This window comes from Convolutriloba macropyga, chromosome 5, assembly GCF_964194025.1.
Source record: "Convolutriloba macropyga chromosome 5, txConMacr16.3, whole genome shotgun sequence".
NCBI classification, from domain to species: Eukaryota; Metazoa; Xenacoelomorpha; order Acoela; family Convolutidae; genus Convolutriloba; species Convolutriloba macropyga.
In genome coordinates this window covers 34,109,452-34,134,487 of record NC_134472.1, presented here as the reverse complement: position 1 = coordinate 34,134,487, position 25,036 = coordinate 34,109,452, and the positions used below count along the sequence as shown (strand labels likewise).

The 25,036-nt window shown below is 33.2% G+C and overlaps 2 protein-coding genes across 5 annotated transcripts in view; both read right to left on the bottom strand.

Moving 5' to 3' along the window:
• LOC142339343 (neurocalcin-like) overlaps positions 1 to 24,621 on the bottom strand; it is a 30,099-nt gene extending 5,478 nt beyond the window's left edge. Inside the window, exons 1-4 of one of the 3 annotated variants that reach the window (XM_075389325.1) lie at positions 24,307 to 24,621; positions 14,007 to 14,250; positions 11,787 to 11,922; positions 11,323 to 11,468 (exon numbers count right to left, since the gene is read on the bottom strand). In XM_075389325.1, coding sequence (XP_075245440.1) covers positions 11,323 to 11,468; positions 11,787 to 11,922; positions 14,007 to 14,102 — 378 coding nt within the window. In that variant the 5' untranslated portion in view covers positions 14,103 to 14,250; positions 24,307 to 24,621. Of the gene's footprint in view, positions 1 to 11,322; positions 11,469 to 11,786; positions 11,923 to 14,006; positions 14,251 to 14,626; positions 14,907 to 23,297; positions 23,691 to 24,306 lie in introns of those variants that run through there. The other 2 variants (XM_075389328.1, XM_075389326.1) reach the window with 2 other exon arrangements.
• Positions 1 to 25,036, bottom strand: part of LOC142339968 (uncharacterized) — a 293,075-nt gene that overhangs the window by 28,799 nt on the left and 239,240 nt on the right. The gene's annotated exons all lie outside the window — the stretch shown is intronic.

The following is a 25,036-nucleotide window of genomic DNA, read 5'->3' as shown; positions in this document are numbered from 1 at the left end:
CGGAAATATTAAATTAGCAAAAACAGAAAAAAACTGTGAAAGTGCAGCAATTGTCAGCTATATTTCTCGAAATTGCCCTGAGCAATGTTTTTATGACAGACAGATTTAACAGTATTGGAGAAGAGTTCAATTGAAAAATAGAACACCCTAGGAAAATTTGTGGTTTGCCTTATGTCGCTCCGTACTATCTTGTGTGTTTTTGGAATTTTGAGTACCTTTTCCAGTGATAAAGGAGATTGAGGAAAACTTTTCTAATCAATTCTAATTAAATTTATTTTTAACGGAGCAGATTAGAGCAATCCATAAGTACAATTTATGATTATAAAGCCGTAAAAAAACTTGATAAGGCATTTTTGGCTCGTACTAAATTCATAAGCATTATAAGCAACATATTGGGCGCAGTAAGTCCTCAAAGATCCCCCTGGAGCCCACTAGTTGCACAATCGAGTACAATAAGCGCGAGTTATTGAAAGCACGGTAATGATACAAACAATCAACGACAACGAGACAGACTCAAGACCCATCCACGGGACTGGCACGAAGACTTCTCTCTTCCTTGAATTCATTCTGAATTCTTGAGGAAATTTTCTAGTTTTGTATAATTTGAATAAATTAAAACAAAAAAGTTTTCTGTTATAAATTTATATAACAAATGGATAAAATACGAACTTAAAATGTTTAAGATTTATGTAACGCAATGTTATTCTGGCAACGAATTCTGCACATGTAAGCTATTCGAAAAAACATTGTGCCCTAATAACCTTCATGACTGGATGAATTGCTTTTAGCAAGTTCTTTGCAGCAGTTTGAACGAAATTTTCTAGCTCAAAAAAACTGTTTTTTTATTCTAAATTATATCATATGAAAGACTCCAATATTATAACTATTAAATCGGACTACTAAATAGAATGACAAACTAGAACACCCCAAGCATCAAAATCAGGACAAATCTGTAGCAAGGAATTTGAAGAACGAAACACTTTTTTTTGTTGTTTCCTCCACTGATTGACTTCCATGTTTTCTTTCCGAATTTTCCTTGTGGAACAAATTTAAAACAACCAAATTTAATGAGAAGCTGTTTTAAGTCTTATCAAAACGCAAAATGAACGTTTACAAAAAGGTAGGGTTAAAACACATGGCAGAAATTTGCCAGAAATTGTAAAGGAAAGTATATCTTTTTCTATTTTTCCAAACAATTTAATGAATTGCTTAACTTATTTTTCATTTAAAGCAAAAAAATACCTGTAAAAATAATCTTTTTTGTATCTCCTGTTGATTTTAGCTGATGATCAATTAGAAGCCAACTAAGAGCATCAATTCTCAAGTCAGCTGAAGTATCAGGAAGAATCAACAGAAAAAAGAAGTACGAAAAGTTTCCTTATTTCTGACCAGTTTTATATTCTGTAGTTCTCAACTCAAAATTCCTATATTTGCCAAGTTCTGTGAAATTTTATTCACATCAAACTGCAATTGATGTAGTAGGGTATGTTTAATTTTTCAGCGTTCATGTCCAGATATTTTAACGAAGTCAGATTATTGTCTTTGGAAATTTTTTCATCTTCTATTTTCTTGAAGCAAAAAGTTGTAATATTGTCCCCATACTTTGCAGTTGAATCATCTATTATATCATATTGAGGGTCTTTCTTCCTGCAAAATAGCTGCTCAACGGGCCGGAAAACAAGTGATAAACATAAAATTTTTATAGTTTTATCCGACTTCTCTAGATAAAACATTTTTTTGCATATCAAAGATATCACGGCAATTCATTTGGTTAGGTTTACAGGATAGTAAATTAGAGCAACCAACTATATCGCAAAAGAAATGTTCAAAAACTCTTTTAATTCTTTAGAGAAAAAGGAAAGTAAATGTTTTTTCCTCTTTTTCATAACTTTTTTCTCTATTCTGATATACCAATTTTTTGGTTAAATCAAAAATCTACCTAACTACCAAAATTCTGAAGTCTAAATAAGACATTAAGAAGAAGAACAGATGGCAAACAGTTAAGATATTTTTTACATTTTCTTCTTTGGAATAATTAGTTTTTCAAATATTGTTTTCAAACAAATTAGTATGATCGAACACAGTTAGATTCAACTAATTTAGGAACGATTTTTCTATCAATTATTTCAATGTAATTTAATATCCTCCTCAACCCTACCGCTCAAAACTTTTCCATTCCTGTTTTTGTTTAATTTTTTTAACAATTCCTCCTTTTAAACCTGCAATAAAATAGAGTTGTTTTATAGAAAAATTAGCCTCTACGGGCTACGAAAATGGGTCAAAGTGAAAATTTGACAGAAGAAAAAGAAAAAAGCCAGCCTGCTATATGTATTCCCCATTTTGGAAAATGTTGGAACAATTTAAGAATAACTAATGGATATCGACGGAAATGATGGCAGCAAAGATATTGACTTGTGATTTAGTTAGTTATAAATCGAAATTTCACCCGCAACATTTTTTTGTGAATAGAAGCGCGGTGTTGAACACAAAAAAGTTCTTAGATTTTCTTATGCGTCTTTTGCGATAGTTTAATCTAAATCTTCCAAATGTTTGAAACTCTCGTGAAAAGACGTTAATACAACATGCGCGTTGGACTTTAGTTTTCATGTGTTGCAATTATCACGATTGAATCCTAATGATATTTGAGGGGTTTGTTTGTTATATACTGCAAAGTTAAACCTGAACGCCAACATTCTTTTGGCCCAGAATAGCCACTATATAGATTTTCTCATGAGAATATCTCATGTCATAAAATAAAAAAAATTCTGTATATTTTCTTACAACTGGCGTTATCAATAGTGCCAGTTGTATTAAAGTATACATAAGTTTTGCTATCGCTATAAATTTACATTTCTCTAATTTTTTCATGTGGGGGAGTGGTTACAAACTGCCTGATAAAAATTAATGCTAGACTTTGTAATCAGACGAAAGGACGCCTATTTCAGCCCCAATAAAGCTTTGAAATGTTTATCATCCCTTCTCTATTTTGCCTCCAACAACATTGCCCGTGTGATGTGCTTTGATGCCATGGTGCACAAAGGCGTTGATTAAACAAAAAAAATGTGCAACGTCTATTTAATTTAACAAATTAATTACGTACCACGGAAAATGCAACTTGTTCTACGCAATACATGTCTAATTGAACTTTAAATTCCCAACCAAGGGTAATTATATCAAGGTTATATACTAAGATGACGCAATTATGGCAACTGCTCCTTGAAATTTACCAAAAATTATCTGTTCCTTATAAACAATAAATGAGGAATGTTAAATTTGAATACTAAGTTGCGTTAGATCAGAATAGGGATGGTCACTTAAGGTCATACAACTAAGGATGATAAACAGTCTGAGATTCTGCAGCTTGATCCGATGTTTGTAACACTAGAAATGTGCTCAAAGCTCATAAAAAACCGATTGCTGGAAAGCAAAAACTTTGATTTTTTTTTTCATAACTGACTACTTTCTCTTTGTCATAAAAATTGCTTAAAAGAGCTCTTAAAATACCTGGCTTAAAGGATGAACTTGGCATGGAAACAAGTATCGCGGCGTCAATTTTCACTCATCATTATCCCTCATTTGCTGATTTTCATTTTAGTATACCTTTTAGGACAGATGAAAATCTATTTTCTAAAGACTATGGCTGCTAGCTGATGTCAAAAATCGATAATTAGGCTCAAACAACTCAAGCATTGAATGGACAAAAATATTTAATTCTCACTCCAAGATATTTTGTTCCGATCCACTTCAGTGGGGGAGGAATTATATACTCAAATGGGTTTTTTTTGTTCAGTCAATTTTTGGCCGATCGATATGTTCAACGAAGAGGGTTGAGAGTGGTATCTTTAGCAAGCCCGTCCAGCGTAGCATGAATAAAATATAAGATTTTTTTGAATTTGATTTTTTTCCACGGAGTTATCGAGGTTTAAACTTTTTTGAACATTTGACTAATTTTCGCTGTTATTTATCACCTTTTCCGTAATTTTACGCACGTTTTCAAATCCATTTGCTTAACAGATCTGCTAAATTGGTAACAATAGTGCTGATAGTTTTACCACTCAAATCAGAGGAATGTATTGAAACGTTGGATCCAATTTTTTCGCTAAAATTTTTGCTAAACTTTTCAAAACTCAGCATTTTCCATCAAAAATGGCACGGAATAGGCCTCTTTAGTACAATTTTCTTAAATTCCCAGATTAAAACACCTAATAATTTTGAGACAATTTTCGATATCTGTATGGAAGGCTTATGGTCCAATGAAAGTGTTCTTGAATTAAATTTTTGCCGGTTTTTTCTTCAAATTTAATGCGATAATTATGCAAAATGCATCATTTATTTTTTGATACTTTCTTCTTTGTCAAATAATTCATATCAATAATATGCGGAACATTTTTTTGTTAACAACAGACTAATGGCGATCGCAAGGCTAGTTTTTGTTCAATTGATGTCTCTTACCAAGGAAACTCGGATTCTTATCGGTCGATGTACTTTTCTAATAAAAGTTTCGCAATTTTAAAAATAATTTCATTTACTGAAGAGTTTTAAGGAAATCTATCTAGATTATTAGTTGCAAATTTATGGTCATTTTGACTTTTAAAAAAACATATTTTCAGAAAAAACAAAGGATTATTTATCTCTGCCAATTTCTCCTTTCGGTCATCTTGTAGTTTGTGGTCAGCAAAAATAAAAGCATTACGTTTCTAATGGGTTGAAATGGTCCTTTAAGGTGGTTTTGCAATTCAAGTTTTTATTTTTCTGCTTTGATTTTTTGAGTTTTCGCAAAAAAATTTAGATTCTTGGACAAATTTCCGCTATTGAGGTTAATTTTTGTCCTGTTACATTATGCACAGATAAGATAGCACATTATTGGGGTTTATAAAAAGTCACAATTGAACATACCAGTTTTTCCTTGAATAGATTACGGTATTAACTGCATTGACACCGTCTTCTAGCACAATTAAAGAAAATTTTTTGTCTTTTTTTTATTGTTTCTGTGGTCGTTTGACAAATTCTGGAGAATTGCGGGTATTATCTAATTCCTAAAGATGAATAATAGGACCTATCACTGATTTCAGATGATAGCAAATGTTGTTCATGAATTTGAAGTCAATTGTTTTTTAAAACATATACAGACATAAAACATATATAAGTGTTATGAGTTTTGCATTTTGCTGTTCTTTATTTGTCTCCTTGTTACCTGATCTCATAAATTACAGGTCAGATATCAAATAATTGGTGTTGAGGAAAGTAAAATTGGACATTGTTTTTAGTGCATTGCTAATTGTTTTAACGGCTTCGATACCAGTTTTTCGAAAAATATTGATTTAATTTTTGTTTATCTCTATTTATTAATCTCTTTTTAGACTTAATTCAATTAATGCCGAACCTCAATGGTTATCTTCTGAGAAAAACAGAAACTATCCATTAATTTCTCTATTTAATTGATGGTTTTTATGTCTTTGAAAGTTATTGTTTTCAGAAAAAAAAAACAATTTTAACTTTCCCTTTATATTTTTTTGCTTCTTGATACCTAGTCTCATATTTCGGAGGTCGCATATCTCATTATTGGTGTTCACAGCAGGCACAGTTAATTATCTGCAAAAACGTTACGTTTGACGCTTTGACGCACATTAAGGAGCCTCCTTGTTCATAAAAGAATCGGTTTTCTCATAAAACTTGATGTGATAGTTAAAGAGAACGTGATTCATGTATGCATCAAAGAGAATTAGTATTTCAATTGAGAAACTTATTCGATGAACTCAAGGTTCCCGGTGGCCCTAAAAATGTTTAAAAATTAATAGATGCAATATGAAGCAGCAGTTTGTTACAGTTTCGGAGCAGAAAAGGGCAAACAAATTCAAATTTCTTTTCAATGCAAAAAAGCTTAGTTGTTCAGAGATATATACTATCGAAATCCCACAATCATATGAAGCAAACAAATTAATTGAAATGATCAGATGTATCAAAGAGATTTTGATGCCTCAAATAAAGGAAATGAAAAATCGAACTTATCAACTTCAAAACTCTATTATTAGAAATAGAATATTGTTGTATGATTTGCTGAAGGACAGTTTTTTTTCCACACAATGCATGCTGATAGCCGAATTCAGGGTCACGTTCTCATCACTTTAAATTTTTTTCCATGATTCAACTGTGAGCGAAAACTAAAGTCGTAGAGCATTTGTTCAAAATTGAACAATGCTAAATTGCAAAAATCTATAATAGCAGAGAAACGAGAAAAAAAAACATTTTATTTTCGATTGTTAAACATAGAAACTCGAATCAACTATCAGCAATTTAATTCCAATCTCCACGCGTAACTAGGTTTTTCTAGTGATTGGTTTTTGCGTTAGTTTATTTCGTAAAGAAAAGTAGTTATTGAAAGTTTTATATTATTTTGAGTGGATTTCTTAATGCCGCAACAATTTGCTAGATTTTGGCTGAACCGTTTTGCCATGAAACGCAGCGGCTAGCAGCAATACGGCAGAACAACGAATTGGAACTACTGATAAAGCTATAGAAAAGTCCTCCGACTGATGGGTTCTGCTGTCTGATGGTTTGCCCATTTACATCAATTTTTCTGAAAATTGATAACAGACCAATTAACACTTCTATTGTCAATGACACGAACGTCATACCATGCTAAGAACTTTCTTTTTGAGCACACTAAGCTATCTATATTCAGCCGCTTCAGTTACGTAATTTAACTCCTCATCCAGCTTCTGAATACCATTTGACTGCAGAAAAGAAGTCAGTAGAATATCAAGAGAAACAGAACAGCCCGACGTCCATTAGGGCAGGAAAATGTCATCAAGCTGCAAACTAATATTTGCGATTAAGTTTTGTTTTACACCACATGAGATGATTACCATTTAAAGAAGCTGATATGACCAGGTCGCAAATCTTGTCAAATCTTGCAATGGGGTCTACACGTTGGTGAAGTACCACAACATGATCACTGAACGCAAATCAAACAAAGGGCCCCGAGTGCATTGCGGACAGTTTCTCTTTAAAGCTTGAATCTTGGTTTTCAGTTTCAGCTACAGGCCCACCCAGTTTTCATTAGGGGAAAAGTGCAGAAATAAAGTATGTATGGGAGCTGCAACTGAGCTTGAGCTTGGCCTCGGAAGTTTTAGCATCCCAATGGTATCTCCTTTTATCTTTAATGTCTGCTTTTCTTTCCAGTCCTAAAACTTTCTCAGATTTTAGGCCTTATTATTGCATTTTTGAGTAAATGATGACAGCCCAAACAAGTGAAAGCTCGAGTAGAGAGCTTAAAATGCTTAGACCTTTAAAGAGACTGATCTGTGGTCTTTATTTTTGACAATATCCCTTGACGCCACGAGTAATCCCGTGTAGGCTGCATTGTTTTGATCCTGAGATTTTCAGACCACTAAAGAAAGCAATGGGGGCCAGCCTGCTGCCAAACGTGGTTGGAAATATCGGTTCAAAAAATTGGGTCCGCAGCCTCTCTTTAGCAGTTGTCAAAAATTTCATGGCCTCAATTATGTTAATTGTTGAGTACACACTTTTTGCAACGGCCAAGCAATGTCAAAGAATACACAAAGCACATTGAGGGCCAGCTCAGTCACTCAATTTTTCAAGTGTTGCTGACGCTTTTCTGAATCCTTTTTCGAAAACATGAGGTAGAGTATTATTGGGCTCCCAGATCACCACCCAGCACCTCAAAATCAACATCAGATAGATGGCTTAATTTCAATCGACCAAATTTCACATCCTCCATTTTTTAGGAAGAGGTATTTTTCAGTCTTATTGAGTAGTGTTCGTAGCCTGTTTTAAGTTGTTGTTCAGACTTCTCGACAAAGCCGCCATCTAGAGTCCAGTTTTGTTGTGTAAGGTCCAGAAATAGGTCTCTGATTTTAAAATAGTCGATGACAAGATCAAGGAAATCATCAACGGAGCCAATGTATGATACTTTGTTGAACATCAAAATAACTTATTGATCCGACCCTCTTGAGTGGGGAGGAACTATATACTCAAATGGTTTTTTTTGTTCCGTGAATTTTCGCCGATCGATATATTCATCGTAGAGAGTTGAGACTGGTATCATTAGAAAGCTCGTCCAGCGTAGAATATGGAATTAAAAAGATTTTTTTAATTTTCGTTTTCTACAGGGAGTTATCGAGGTTTAAACTTCTGAGAAAAATAGAGTGAATTCACGTTGTTTTTATTCACATTTTCCGGAATTTTTGCCTAAATTTTCGTCCGTTTTGCTAAAATTTGCTATAATTTTTAAGAATAGTGTCGTTTATTTTATTTTTGAAGACGAACAAGCATTGTTGATTGTTTTAATTTAATTTTTTTGGTCAAAAAATCTGGATAAACATTTCAAAATTTAGCCTTTTTCATCAAAAACAGCACGAAATAAGCTACTTTAGTCCACTTTGATTAAATTTGCCGACAGTACAACCCCAAACAACACTCATACAATCTTTGTAGACTCAGAGGGGGGCTATTTCTACTTCAGAGTCCGCTGAGAGTGCTCTGTAGTTAAAACTTTGCCTTTTTTGCTAACTTTAGTCCTTGATTATCAAAAATGCAGAATTTATTTTGAGTTTTCAACTAGCAAATTATCTATATCTACAACATTCGAAAAATCAATTGTTCCTAACGGACAATAAACCTTAGCAGGGATAGTTTTGGGCCATTCTTGGACTGTTACAATCCAAAAAAATAGGGTTGTAATCAGTCGGTCATTTTTTTTAAAAAAAAATACATTTTTTCTAATAATAAGGAGGAGAACAAAGCTCAGGAGTGATAGGTGCAACCAATTCGCTTAATAAGCAGCTCGAAACTAATGCATTTAGTTTTTTACTTGAAAGTTTATGGTCGTTTCTTTTTTTAAAACTAAATGACTTTTCAATAAATAATGGCTTAATTAACTTTTCCTCTATTTTTTTCTTAATTTGTTCATCTTCCAGCTTAGTTTCAGCAAAGAAAGAATGCTTCTTCTTTCTACTGGTTTAACATTTATTATCGGTTGCAGTTTTAAGCCCGAAGTTATTGTTTTCTGGCTTTGATACTACAAGATTTCAGATTTTTGTTTGTTTTGATATTTGCCAGTTTTTCAGGTTTTCTCATTTTGTCACATTATTACATTATCACAGTTCTCATGTCACATTATTAGCGTTCAGAATAAGGCACAAATTAAAATCGTGAAAGATATACATCATCGTTTTAACGGCCTCGACGCCTCTCTCTTGAAGAAATCAATTGAATTTTTGAAATTTTGTCTAACTGTCATTTATACTTTGTCGTTTCGGTCGTGTGAAATTTCCTGTATAGTGATAGCTTTCATTGGCTTTTAAGGGAAAATAGAAGAACCGATATTCTGATATTAGTAGATAGCTGATGGCTTTCATGACTTTGAAAACAATCGTTTTCCAAAATTTAAAAAAAAGCTTTTCAATTTCGCAATTTTGTTCTTTTTATGTTCCTTTTTGTTACCTAATCTCGTTAGTTAATTACAGGTCAAATATGACAATATGGGTGCCAAGGGAATAAAAAGGATTGGTGTCCCAAAATCTTTTTTTAAAGAATTTGTTATGACTTTACTGGCTTCGACACCGGTTTTTCACAAAAAAAAGTAAATTAATTTGATTTTTGTCATATTTGACGTTCTTTTTGTATATGCAAGAAATATTCTGGATAATTGCAGGTCTCGAGGGCTTCTTGTTCATGAATAAACGACCCTATTACATAGTTCTTTTTGTAATTAATGCCTTTCATGACATTTAATGTAGTTTTGTTTCGCAAAAAAAAAATTAAAAGTATTACTTTAGCACTTCGCTTTTTGTCTACTTAGCACTTCGCAATCGAATATATTTTGAGGGCCAAAATATGGCTTGACGGTTTTGACAGCGTTTTCTGGCAAGTTTCAATTGAAATTTTGTTTGTTTTTTTGTTGTTCTTTTTAGCCGCTTTAAAAAATGAATAAGGACAGGTCCTAATGCCCTTCTATAGAAACAGAAACAGTGGTAGACGTAAATTTGTGGTAATATTAATTGATTCATAATGGTATTTATTACTTTGTAGTTAACTGTTTCAAAAAAATAAGTTAATTTTTTTTACTTTACCGTTTTTGTTCTTTTTTGTATAATTGTTACCAAACCTTTTTATGGACTGGTCGTATATGTTTTCTTGTGATTTATAAGTTATTTTTGTTTAGTTTGAGGTTTATCTGACGGTATGTTGACTTTTTTATTAAATTTAGTTTTTAAGAGGGACATAAATTTTTTGATGTAATTAATGTTTGTGGTTGTTGTTGTTGTTGTTGTTTGATTTTGCTGTTCGTCTTGACTCGCTTTCTTAATATTGACATATAACAGCAATCTAATGTATCAATTTTTACTCCACTGAGTTATTTGCTTTGGAGGCTATCTTATCGTTCATACAGAATTTTTTGAAAAAGACTTGGACTTTTTTGGGATTCGCAAAAAATATTTTTTGGGTTTTTCTCTCTGTTCCTCATTTGGTAGACAATTATGCCAAAATTGTGGATGGGCGGGGTCGGAACCTTATGTGCCATCGCACATTACCGAGCCGCCTTGTATCTTTCACTCATTAATTTTGCAATAAGAGACTAAGAATGTGCTGAAGATCAATATAGCAAGTTACGAAATGGAACAGTGACGAAACAACTGAATAAACTAAAAATATAATGCTGCCCGATAAATATACCTGGGAAAAAAGAGTTAGTGTGAAACATTTTTCAGATTCCTCAGGAAAATTTAATGTTTTATTTTGATTTGAACAAACTTTTGGTAAGTTTTATGCATTTTAAATTGCAATAAGATGAAATATCACTATTTCAGTTTAGATTAACTCTCATTGAAACAACTTGTTTGCAATAAATGGATTGTTTATAGTCCTTTCTGACAACCAATCGATTGGACGTTAAGTGCCGAAAACTTCCAGATACTGCAATAGTTTCATGCTACCAATCCCCGTCTAAGCTTTCCCTTAGAAATTTTATTCAAGCATACCTTAATTTGTTTAAATATGATTTACTGAGTTAAAGTTTTAGCTCATTTCATTTCAAGATGAGCTTTGAAGCATTAGAAAACAAATATGGTCTCGCAATATATTGTACACAACATACAATTGTTTTTATTTTTATCTGTTCATGGCTCTGTGGACTCTTATTGTCAAAATGAGAATTTTGAGACCAAGTCAGCTCCTAGCAATCATTCGCTATTAGCATGATGAAATATATACAGTTCAAAAAGTGACGACATATGAAATTGTTTTCGTTACAAAGATCACTCTGTTGTCTTCATCTCCCTTAAATTTGGTTTTGCTAACCGTGACTATTTCGAGCATCTCCTGGTGAGAGATGTACCCATTGCCATCTAGATCGTACATGTTGAAGGCCCACCTCAATTTCTGTTCCAGCTGGCCTCGTGACGTCACACTCAGGGCGCAGATGAACTCCCGGAAGTCGATGCTTCCTGAAACAGAAAATACAACACTAAAACTGAACAGGAAATGTCTTGATCAGAAATCGATATAACCTGCCAAGATAAATACAAGTTTACATTATATCTAAAAGTTTATCGAAAAAAATAGTTGATTCTACGAATAATTACAGAGAGCCACTGCATATTTGGCTTATCAATATCTTGTTAAAGGCTGTTTAGGTGTTGTGCAGAATACCATCTCAAATTTCAATTAATGTAACGGAGCTGTTAAAGTTTTGTTGTATATTTAACAATTGCTGATGGAAATGTAATTTATGAGAAATAGAAAACAAAACGGCACGGATATACCATCATTGTTGACGTCAAATGTCCTGAACACGTGCTCTGCGAACTTTGTGGCATCCCCATATGGGAAGAAGTTGGCGTAGATCTTCTTGAACTCCTCCACTGTCAATTGGCCTGAGGGACAGTCTTTGCGAAAACCCTGAAACAAAATAAAGTTTGAAGGTTGAGAGAGAACAAGCTGATGTAAATTGTGAAAAAAAATAGCATAACATAGTTTTACAAGAGGCTCTAGTTATTCAAAGTAAAGTTGACTATAGAGATGAAGCCATGAGGAACAATAAAAGACAATAGAAGTTACTATAACCCGGTTCGATGTGTCAGCGCCATTTCAGCGCATTTTTTGTAAGACATGTTGAATGCACTGAAGTTATGACAAAATGCGCGAAAGTTGCTGAAACTTTAGAAAATTCAGCCCGAAAATCATAGATAAAAACCAACTAAAATAAGCTGCAACTAATGTACTGAATTTTCAGCACCTTTCTTACATACTTTCAGCGCGTTTCGCAGCGCTCGCTTCAGGGCGTTTCTTACTAATGTTGTATTAATATCAAATCAATTTAGTTTGAAGAATCTCAGGACTCAATTGAGCAGAGGAAGAAAAGATGGCTAAGACAGCGGAGAGTCAGTTTAGACAAAAAATAAGAAAAGTATGGAGGAAATGAACTGAATAAGTTGAAACGCACTGACCTACTACCACCGTATACCGATATAGTTAACATAGGCATATAGTTCACGCACATAGTTTTCACAATGATCCTGATTTTCAAGAGAAGTATATTTTCTTGTCAAGGCCATGGACGACTGTGTGCTTTCCGCTGTAGCTTTCGAATGCCTACTATATAAATGGAACATCAATGAGGCATAGTCAACACCACTTCCGAATGACTTTTTGTTAACGTTTCATGATTAAATCGATCCATTTGTGATCTGTCCAGTGGCAATGAACCAATATGAATAATTATAAAGTTAACAATATGCCATTTATGGTCAACTTTGGGATACCATTTGCGGATATCTTTGGCAATAGATCCATTATCGCAAAGTATAACTTATGATTATTAGTTGGTAATGAACAGGTACTTATTCTGACTATTAGTTGGTAAGACGTTTGAAAAAGTCAAAATTTATTTAAATCGAACCCTACTGTGATATCAAGAAAGCAACTGCTGTATAGATGATAGATATGAAAAAAAAATCGTATTGAGAAAGATAGTTAATATTAGACCCTTCACTTATAAAGTTTTTCCTTCCTTCTTTGTCAAAAATATTTTCAGCGCTGCCCATTTCAACAGGTTCTTGTAAGAGCTCCTATTGAGTAACGGATATCTGGAAGGCCAGTGTTTATCTGGCAAGGAAGTTTCAAGAGCAACCGCAATTTGTTTAAGAGACTTTTACAAGCTGTAGGGCTATAAACTAAGGCTCTAGGTAAGCGATGCATAATCATACAAGAGTCCTGACAAACAGATATCCCAATTGATTAGAGTTGTGCTTTTGAAAGCATAATCGGCGCTGTGTCCAGAATATTTCCTAATTTTACACAACCTCGAAAATGATAAAGGAAGTCATTCGCTCTATTATCACTCGAAATTTACCGAAAGTGCCCGTACGATCTCAATTTTATTTTAATTTATGTTGGAAAATAAAAATTTCACTGATAAATTGAGTTTCTGACTAACAAAAGTGGTTTCTGATTTCTTAATTCAGAAGGTTTCTGTCTCCTCAGTTTGTGTCGATAGCGAACCATCTGTGCCACGGACAGAAAGTTTGGGGTAATTCAATTTTTAATTGTCTGATTGTAATCATAACTATGGTAACGCGTGTAAAAGTATCTGCCGGTTGCAGGATGAAATAATTCATCTTTGAAATTTACACAACAAATGGTGTTTCAGTATCTATTCACCTAGTTTAACAAATTTGGAGTCCAGAACCCTATGTTGTAAGAACCAAAGTCAACTTGTCAGTTATGACTCACGTTTAACTCAACTCCTTGTGACCTTGAGAAGTGTTAAAATTGTTCAAATGGTGAACTAGAAAGGTGGTTCTTTTGTTACACTATAAAAATAAACTACCGGGGCGAGATGCGATGGTTATACAGTAAGAGCCTACAAAATTCATGCAAGTATCAATTTTCTTACTAGATAACCGTTTGGAGTTGTCTCGAGTGGCAAAAAATATATCGCACATACCTGTTTGCTGACAAACTGAACAGGAAGTTTTACTCACCTTGTACCATTCTCTGATCTCGTCTTCTGAGAAAGCTGTCTGGTTGCGGAAGTCAGCCAGTTCCTCTGGCTTCAGTTTGCTATTCTGCTTGCCCATGTCTGATTGCTGTCTCTTAATTCCTTATTTGGCAGTTGAAACGGGTTCTTTTGACAAGAAAGACGCAGTTAGTTCACTTCCTTTGATTGAGTTTGTTGTGAGGATTTTTTTCTTGGCTCAATTAAAGCGCTATTTGTTCGTCTTCAGACTAAAAAAAGTGTTCAAATAAACGCAGAAATCAAAAACAAATCCAACATGGAAATTACTAATTATCTATGGTAGTGTTTCACATTAGAGCATTATCAAATCTCGTGAGCTAAACTGGCACTTATTTTTATCTCATTGATCAGCTCAATTAATTGAATCCAACATCATCCTAAGGTCACATTTTTTAAAATTGAAAAATTCTGGTTACTCATCTTACTAAATCTTTTCAAGTGTTAAAATTTGGGAAAATGTAGTTAGTAAAAAGAATTCAGCTGAATTCGAGAACTCTTTTGTATCCCCCCAGCCCTCAACCTAACAGCAAAAAGTTGAGATTGCAAATTTTATGGAGTCATTAGTATAAAAGAATTGAACTTTACTTGTGGTGTGTTATAAAGCCATGGTCGAAACAATATCTAGCATCATAAATTAATATAACTCGAACAAAGAACAATCACAGAACGATAGGTTTAAAAAGAGACGAAAGAAACTGCTTCAAAGGCTTAACAGTTCAGACTGTTTAAAGACTAGAGGGCTCATGATGATAATTATAGTCCCTTAATGTGCATATATGTGTGGGGGTCCTTTCGACACTAAATGCATATACTGCTCTATGTACTTTAGGAGAACGTGGAGTCATTTGTGTTAGCAGAGAGAGCACCTAATCTGGCCCTAATCTGGGACTTATCCCCTCTATACTTACTGTCACCTGTCTCTGCTCTTCATTGTACTCTAGCAGTCACAAAACATCACCCAAACAATATACCACTTCCCACGGTTATACAATGAGCTTTCAAACTGTATCAAGCTTCAAAGATATTAATTAATAATACTTTGCTCTTAGATCACCGTAATTCCACGTTGACAAAACAGTTTTTGGATCTTTTCCCATTGAAACCGCCCCCCCCCCCCCCCCCCCCCCCCCCCCGTACGTTATGCAACCCCCAGTTACAGAACACGTCTCATTATATCATTAGTTATAAATGCAGCACGTGCGTTGGGGTGGGGGTGGAGTGGGGGTGGGGAGTTACAAATAATCGCAAATAATATACGCCCATTAAAGTGGGAGCCAAAACGGAAAAGGTATCCCAGTTTTGCAAGTTCCGCTCAATTTGTGCTGCGAGTATTTGAAGGAAAATTTGAAGGTTAGCAAATTTATTCTGCAGAACGGGATAATGGGAGTCGGTCAGTTCCGTTATCTCCCCTGAGAAATAATAGTTTTTATTGATTTCTCTATTACAGTAATAAAATGGCTCGTTTTTTCAAATGCATTTAGCAAATGATTGTGTGTCATTTGGGTCAATTTATGGTGATATGAAAGATAAAACTATTGCATCGAAATTAAATTTTCATATTAAAAAGGAAATGGAAACGGAGAAGCAGGTAGTTAACGCCCATAACTGTTGTACATTGCGAATAGGGTTGTGTACGTGAGTGAGTCCCAGCAGGGGGGGGGGATTTTCATCGGACAATTAAATCAGGACAACTTGGTCCTTAAATGATAGAAATATCAGTCTTGCAAATTTTGCAACAATCCTTAATAAATGACATGTTTGTCGTTTTAGCCGGGTCACTGCAGGACTCGCCAAATTGGTATCCTATTTTCAGAGTTGAAAATATCGTGTCGGGCAGTTGAACATTTTATAAGTATAAACAACGCAGATTAGTCTGCTTTCAATTTATTTTTATTGTTCCATTATTTTTGCAAAATTTGGGAACATGTACGCGAGGCTGGTGCTTTTCTTCAGCCAAATGTTCACTTTTTGTTCACGAGAATAAACGGCAACAGGCGTCATCTTTTTGTGACGTCATCAGGCTACCTTATCCTTTCATAATTAAACCAAAAATTTCATGGTAATTGCGAAAATTAGTAACATTAAAGATAATGTGAACCTCTCTCGAGCAGGTATAGGGGACTTCAGCGAAAGTTTCTTTAGAAATGGAACGAAATGTAGAAATACGAAAAAAGTTCAATTTATTTCATCCAATTCATATATTCTTTTTATTAAAACCATCTCCATGTTTTGAATTAGATTTAACACTTGAAAACGTACGCAACTTTTGGGATTTGACCATTTTAAATACAAGCAACATTACGGTTTATTGGTTTAATTGAAAACTCGAATTTTGGCTAACCACCCAGTATAACAAACAGCTTCAGTCAATATACAGCAAAAATTATACTGGAATCACAGTCATGAGATAAATGAAATTGATCATCTCCAACTCTACCCACAATTTTCCTGCTTATAAAATCTTGACGAATAATAAAATGCCAAAATGTTTTTGAAAAGAACGAAAAGTAGAAATATTTCAACATCTTATTTCCTCAAATTGTTAAATCACTCATCACAACCATCTTCATTTGTGGATTTAGATTTTATAATCCTTTTGTTCACTTTTAGGGGAATTTTCGTTCAAATTAATGTTTTTTCTATAAAAATAGTAATTAAAAAATACATTTCACGCCACGAAGTGAATCAATTATGATTTCCTAATACACGAAAGGCGATAAAAAGGCTAGTTCTGGTCTCAAAAGGAAGTGCACTATAAAAAAAATTCGAATTCTAATTGAGAGCTCCTTTTTTAGAAAACTTTTCATATTAATTTTGTTTTTTAAGTCACTAGAGACTAGTCAGTTTTCATATCAAGGTTCCTTTAATGAGAAATCTCATTTACAGTAAAGTGAAGCCGAATGAACAACAAATTCGTTTTCAAATAATAGCTCATATTTTTTCTGGCTTCGACTCTGTGTTTTCTTAAGTTTAATTGAAATTTTGATTTTCTTTCTTAGTTTTTACAAAATTGGTAACCTGTGTGATAGACTCGTTGTTTTAATGTGGAATAGGTTTCGATATGAGAATTAGGTGAACCTATCCAGTGCTTTAAATGGACAACTAACGGCTGTTAAGACTTTGATAATAAACTTTTCGGAAATTTTTTTTAACCCTATTCAATCATAAACTTATTTTCGTTAACTGTAAGTCAGCCTCAGTAATTACAGGACCCTTTTTTCTCCTACTGCAACCAATATTATTCTGGTTAGCAGTTTTCTTTTCTAATTATTAGTTATCTGACTTCAATGCCACAAGATTTCAAAAAAAATTTCAAAAGTTTTGGATATTTTCGAATTATTGGTTCCTTTTAAAATATCATCACTTTATCTTAATATTGAAAGCTTTCACTGGCTTAGGGAAGACGTTCAATGGCAGAGAAAATTGTATGGTTTAAATGGCTTCGAAACTTTCTTCTCGCATTTTCTACTGAATTTTTTTATTGCCTATATTTATTGTCGTTTTCACAGTCGTAAGACTTATTGTAATGTCTAATTTGTTATCTATGCTTGACAAACATCCTTGTCCTTCCATCTAGGCACAACTGAGCTTGTTTATTGACATCAGTTGAAAGATATTGAATTCAATGGCTGTCAAGACTTGAACAATATTTTTCGAAAAACTTTCGAAAATTAACCAATCGTAAACTTATTTCTATGAAATGTAGTTCAGTCTCAGTAACGACGGAAGACTTTTTTTCTTCAACCATAATTGATCTAGATAGTGGTTTTATCTTCTAGCTATTGGTTTTAAGACTTCTTTGAATGAGTTTTCATAACTCATTCAAATTTTTTTGGATTTTTGGTGCCATAGGCAAAGAGAACAGGTTAATAAGATCATAGATAGTGTCTTCAGAGAAAAACTAACGGTTTAAATGGCCCCGACACCGTTAATATGTATTTGTTCATATTTGTTGATTTTTAGAACTCATATTGTTAAAAAAAGAATCACATTGCTGTTGAAAGTTATTAGAAATAGAAAAAATTTTACTGAAAATTTAAAAATTTAATGGTTTTTCGCTTGAAATTTTTCTGTTTTTCACATTTTTTGTATTGATTTCTTACGTGTTGTTTATTCTTTGTGTAACCGTAAAATGCTGACCGGTCTCATAAGCTTGTGATTAGGTTTTGAATAAATGATGTTACCCAAAGCAGTCAGTTTGTAGCGAATATTCATGAACTTTATAAAAATATACTTTTTCAAAGAGTTTTCAAATTTTTCAGTTTTTGTTGTCCTTTTCGTCAACTTGAAATTTCTCGTTATTGAGAGGTTAATCCAATTCGTTGTATTCCAAAAATTTACATGTCTACTGATATTACATGGTAACTGATGTTTTATTTAATGGACAAAAGGCGTTTTCATAAAAGTTTTGTGAGTGGTATAATTGTGTTTCTTTCTCTCTACCTTTAGCAAATTCGGGTAATAACAGACACCCAATGATTTTCAGAGGTGACACAAATGAACTTATTTATTTTTTAAGTAAACATTTTGGCTGAATTAGTATAACAAACTGAAATAAAAATACATATTATTCAGATAATAGCTAATGATTTTAATGGCTTCAATAATTTGTGTTTTCGCAAATTGTATGTAATTTTTTGAGTTTTTCTGTATCTTTAGTCCGTTCCCATGGCTTAGTCTAACCAAAGTCAGGTGCCATTTGCTTAATGATGACTTTTCACTAAATTTATTGAAAACTATTTTGTTTGTAAACAAATGACTTTTAGGAGTTTTAAAATTATATGGTTTAAAAAATGTTGATTCATTTTTTGTATTTCGCCTAATTATTCAATCTCTCTGTCGACTTCTTACCTAGCCTCATTAGAGAAAATTTTCAACTCTTGTATAGATAGGAAAAAGTAAGTTTGTGTTGTTAAGGTTTTATCTGATTGCGTTTTGAGGTTGTTTTTAGGTGCTTTTAAATTTAGATTTTGAGATTTTGCCTTAGAATTTTTGTTTTTGCTTATTTTGTTGTTTCTTTTTCGCGTAGTCTTTTTAATGGCAGGTCTAGTCAGTGTTGTAATGAGGCATGGCATTATGTAATTCAATCAGTAGTTAGGTTTTCTAACGAGTTTTTCAAACTCAAACATCCATTTTCTTTATCTCTTCATTTGGTTGACAATTAAGTCAAAAATGTAGATGAGCTCGGGTCGGAACATCATCTGCGAACGCACATTAACGAGCCTCCTTGTTCAATTTTTTTTTGAATTACTAAATAAAGCATAGAAATCATGCATCTCGCTTGATAACAACAGTGTTTGATAAGACCTAAAAACCAAACAGAATTGACCAATGCTAGTGGGGACTCAGGATAATTTTAGAAAAGGATAATTTTAGAAAAGGATAAACAGGATAATTTTAGAAAAGAAACAAGAAGACGTGCCATAATTTCAGCGCTATATTTTGATGTCCTCACCAGAATTTTATTGCAAACATAAGTCTTGATCCTGTCTGGCCAGTTAGTTTTTTTTCGAAAAATGACTAGTAACTGACAGCTGCAAAGTATTTTTACTTGAAAATGTGACAAAATAAATTGACCAAAGAAAAGTACAGAAAAACCCCGTCATCTTCCTTCTGTCTTCCTTAAATTCTAAGATCACCTCTAAACAGAATTAGCATTTACTGCGAGTTTTATTCTTAGATTTGATTTGACATTCAAAAATCGTCACAACAAATTTCAGGTTATTTTTGAATCAATTAGGAAAATTTAATTTTTGTTAAAGGTTTCCAAAACTAAAAATTGTTTGCGGCAGTGTATATTGCTCAGATTGTTGTTTTGATGCTAATGTTGCTATTAAATTACATAAGATGTAGTGTTGTAATGTGTTGACTAATGCTTTTTATTGCATATTTTCATATTTTTTTTCTGAAAATTTCTGTAAATCTCAAAACAATTTTTATTATAAAATAATAGTCTTATTTTTTATTATAAGAGGTTAATTATAGTTGTATTACTTGGGTGCTATCGAATATTCGGATGAGAACCTTGAATTTAAAAAAATACTTCAGGACTGCTCCAAAAATAAACCAACTTGCTCGTAGACAATTAATCAATATTTTCTCATGTTCGGGAACAAGACATTTTTGGTCCAAACTGAGGCATTTGCTTGAGAATTTTCTATTGGGCCCAGTAGAGTGGCTTCTGGCTGCTTTTGCTATTTCAGTTTGCGGATCCAACTTGTTGAGTCATTATTTAAATTTTCGATAAAAAATTTACGTGTATCAAGAACGGTATAATTCGAAACTGTAAAATTTTAAACACCTCAGTGATTTGACGGCTCCGCCGCCAGCCTCGTTTACAAATTGTATGCTTGTTTGCTTTATTGTGCGAATTGTATGTTTTCTTATAGTAGCTGTTCACAGGTATCAATCCAGCAAAGTTTTTGAATAATCATTTACTTAAAATAAAAATTGCAAAATATTTTGTCTTTCACTGGTACCAGACATGCACTGCTTGATCATAGTGTTTTTAGTTGCTGATACAATAAATCAAAACTAGACAGATAGATACAACGCCTTCTTTTCTCAAATAAAATTTATTTAATTCATCTTCGTTCAGAAGTTGGTATAACATTGGTAGAAGATACAGTTTACTTTACTTTGAACCATGTTACATTTAGTCAGTGCAATTACCGCCGGTTCAAATGGAACATAAATGATCATTTTTATCAATATAAATGAATGACGAGCATGTGAAAAAAATGAATCATAAAGCAGAGAAAATCTAAAAGTAAAGCTCTAGATCTATAATAGAGATGATACAATGGCAGAACCAAGCTTCAACAAAGTGCGCATTTATTCCTTTTGATCAGTCGAAAGACTAGCAGCATATGTAAATGTCACCCATGACCATATATTTTGAAAAAGTTGTTATAATGGAGAAATTTAATTCTAAAATTAATGGAAACAAAAAAAACCGGTAATTTCCACGAAGACCATTTGCCGAGCATTTCGTCCTTTTGTAGCTTTTGCGCATAAGTTTTGTAAAATTAGAAGATAACAAACTAACTCGTCAACGTAGCGTACTTCTTTTGATATCGTTTCTGCAATTGTCGATTTGGTATGCTAGCGTTTAAAGGTAGGATACCTTCTGTGTTTTTGATTTCAGTAAGAATCAAGACAACTATTTTCCAAATTTGGTTTCTGGCGATCAAATTAAAACTAAGTGAGTCCGAAGTAGAGAGTTGTGCTCGTTACTCAACCAGTCTCCTCCTTTTAAAAATACATAATGTACCCAACATTTTCAAAAATTTTTAAAGAGATTTATCAACAAGAAGTAATGAAAAATTTTGAAAAAAAAATTGAACATTTTTCGTTAAAATTTTATCATAGAATTACAATTAAAGTGGTTGGAGTAAAACGCGTTTGCGACAAAATAGGAAACTCTACGTTTCTACACTTCTTTTTCTGAACCAAAAATACAATAGCCTATTGATATTCCGAAACCAAACAAAGCTGACATTTGTTACGCATAAAATTAATGATTCCGAAGAAACCAGATGACGTGGAGCATTCGAACGTCTGATACGAAACAAAAGGTAAATTTGGTAAAATTGTTGTTGGATCAGTTTCCAGAACCAGGGAATCACATTAATTGCATACCCTAAAAAACATTTACCATGAGCGCATGCTTTTGTCACATAAGACAATTTTGTCAATGAGTTTTAAATGAAAACTAAAAAATTTCATTAAGATGACAATAGCAGAAAAATTCAATGATGTTAAACGATTATGTTCGTCAATATCATTTCATAAGCAAAAAGTAACCCTATAATTAAAAAAATCTTATTCACTAAATGCATAAGCTAAATTTTCAAGGTGAAAAGCATTTGTTGAATCAATTTTCTAAAAAATATATGACTCGGGTGTCTTTTGAATTCTGTTATCAGATCAGGTCTAGGCACTTAGTAGTGGCAGTAGTTAATTCATGATATTGCAGCAAAACTGTTGGCCCACTCCAGCATCAATATATTTTTTATCTCACTGCTTCAGATCTTCCCTATCCTTAGTTGAAAACGCAAAAAGATCCATGATCTATTTGCTACCTCTCCTATTTCTCCTATTCGTTAGATATGTCTGTTACCTTTTTTTGAAAAGTAATTTTCGTTGTACAGACCGCCACAAAACATTTCCTCAATAATTCAATTGTAATTCTAGGTTTCGTTTCTACTTAATTCCAAAATATTCGGAAAAGGATTGTTTACCGTTTTGTGGGACCTTTGATTGCTGATTTTGAATAGATCTAAGAAACATACAATCCAAATAATAAGATTTTTAATCTTGTAATTTCCTTTCTCATACAGGAGGATTGTCATATTTGTTTTCAGCTTTTGCAACTAGGCGAAGCACACAAAAATTGATTCATACAACTTCCTTGTATATTTAACTTGAGAACTTTATTTGGAGGATTGTGCAAGTTTTCGGATCATGTCAATGAGAGAAACAAAATGCTAAGGAATTGATGATGCGCATTCAATACCAAAACTTTCAGATTCTTGCTTTAGGAAAAAATTATGAGTGCAAAAATCGAAGTCAATCCGAATTGAATGTTTTTAAGCTCCTTTAATAATTTTGAAATTCGATGCTCTGTCTTATTTCCACCCTGTTCAAAAGCAATTGAAGCCAAATTGTTTGTTCTGTTAGCTTCCAAAAAACAATGGAGTTGTCATGCATTGTATACTGTTAAGAACAAGATATTGAAACTTAATGTGCCACCCACCTAATCATGGGACCATTCGTGTTAAATTTGGGTCTGGATTGACAACGCTAAAAAGCGTGATGAAGGCATTTTGACGGATATTTGTTCTTTCAAGAAAATCTAGCAGCAATTGGTTTTCGAGGACATCTATTCTCCGTTCAATATAACAGAACTAGGAAAACACTGGTTAGGATTATAGACAAGCATTTATCTCAAATAATAACATTTCATACATAAAGCTTGAATATCTAGCAGCAGGATTTTGAAAAAAAATTATTTGAAAAAAGTAATGGCCTTAAAATTTGAGCCCGACATACTGCTGGAGAAAAAAGGATGAATCGCTTACCGTCAAGCCCATTTCTTCTTTTACCTGATAAGAGAATTCTTTTAAAACAGCGGTCTTCAGCATCTTTTTAGTGGGTTATTTTATAGGGATTCCGTTGTTCTATTATCCTAAATGGTTTGATTAAGTTTTATTTGAAAATTTAGCTTATTTGTATATTAGAATTTTATAATTACCTTTGAGGATTGCGTCCACGAGATTCGAAAATCACACGTAACACGATTAAATGTTTCGTTAGAAAATTTTCGCACAATTACAAGTTTAAAAAAAGGTACACAATCTGAAACGAAAAAAGTAAAAATTTAGCTCGATTGTTTATTGTTGTTTGCTCTCAATGGCTCTCAAGCTGACGGGAATGCGTTAATTTACGCTTTAGGTCTGGTTCAGAAACAAAAGCTTAGATAATGAATGACAAAGTAAAAAGGAATTCACAAATTTTCCTCAGCGTTCAATAATTTCAATATTGAGCCTCTGTTTGTCTTTTTTAATATCAACAAATTAAGTCAATATTTCCCCCAAATACACCGACCGTGCATAGCTATGTGGAGCAAAAAATAATTTAGACCAAATTTTGAGGAAGTTTATTTTCCAACTGCTTTTCCTAGGAGGGAAAAAGTGGTTGTTTGTTTATCTACTGACGTATAGATATGAGCAAATAGCTCCAACGTGTATAGAAACTGTTTACAAATTGTTTTTAAATTGCTAGACTACGAGTCAGGCGTCATACGCAGGTTAAAACTGAACATACACACGTACACGTAATGAAAAGAAAAAGGAAGCAGTTTTTTTGATACGTGAATTCACACTAAGTTACCGCCGAAAAAAAGAGCGAAATCAATAAAAATATCGAAGTTTTAATAATTTTCCTTTTTTGCTCATTTTGTACAGGTAAAAAGTGTTTTCATCCGCTATTGACGCTCAACGTCGAGTTAATTACGCATGCAAGAATAATGTTTTGATCTTTCCATAAAGAGATTTTTTTCAATTTCGCAAAGCATTAAACGGGTTTTGTTCTCTCATCAGTTCAGTTTTACATAATTGGTAACAAGGTGACGAATTATAAATGCTAACTAGCACTACAAATACGCTTCTATAACTCGAAGTTTTATGTTGATAATACACATTACAAAAATCAGAAAATTTTTGATAAAAAATGTTAAGAATTTTATGACTGGTATAACATACCTTTAAAAAGTGGGCGGGTTTTGTTTACGGCTCAGAGGTACCGACTAGTTATATCTAGCAGTTTATAACTACTTGGCTAACAGTAAAAAGCACCTTTTGTGCAAAATAAGTAGCAACAAAGTAGTCAGGGGAATATTTGTGCCTCGGCTTGCGTGAAATGTTTCAATGCGGCTAACTTGTAGTTACTGGGGCCAAAAAGTGCTACATTTGCGGTGAAAAATAACTCATAATAATCTACTACGTGTGGTAGTTTTCCAGCTAAATTCCATCGAGGATTGTTTCTAACTTTATTTGAAGGGAGGTGGTTGTATTATGGTATATATAAACGCCACCATTCCACACAACCACACCAATACAGACCATAAGCAAACGTAGTGGAAAATTATAGTTTATTATTTCTATTTCAACACATTCTCCCTCCGGCTACTTTTCATCACTTCCAACCCCCCCCCCCCCCTACCCAGTATAATAACCCCCTGCACGCCTGCTTTATGTTCCAGCTCTTGCTCCCACATTTTTGTTTGTTCCCACATTAAAGAGAAATGACTGTGAAAAAGAGTGGATAAAAAGCTTTTTGTGTGATATGCATGAAGTAAATGAAGGTTCAGTCTTTTATTTGATTTTTCACAATCGTTCACTCCCGTACTCTGTTGTCCCTATACGCCATATGTTTTATCCTCAGGCCAAGTTTGACACTCTTATTATTGTTCAAATGACATAAAGTCTCGCT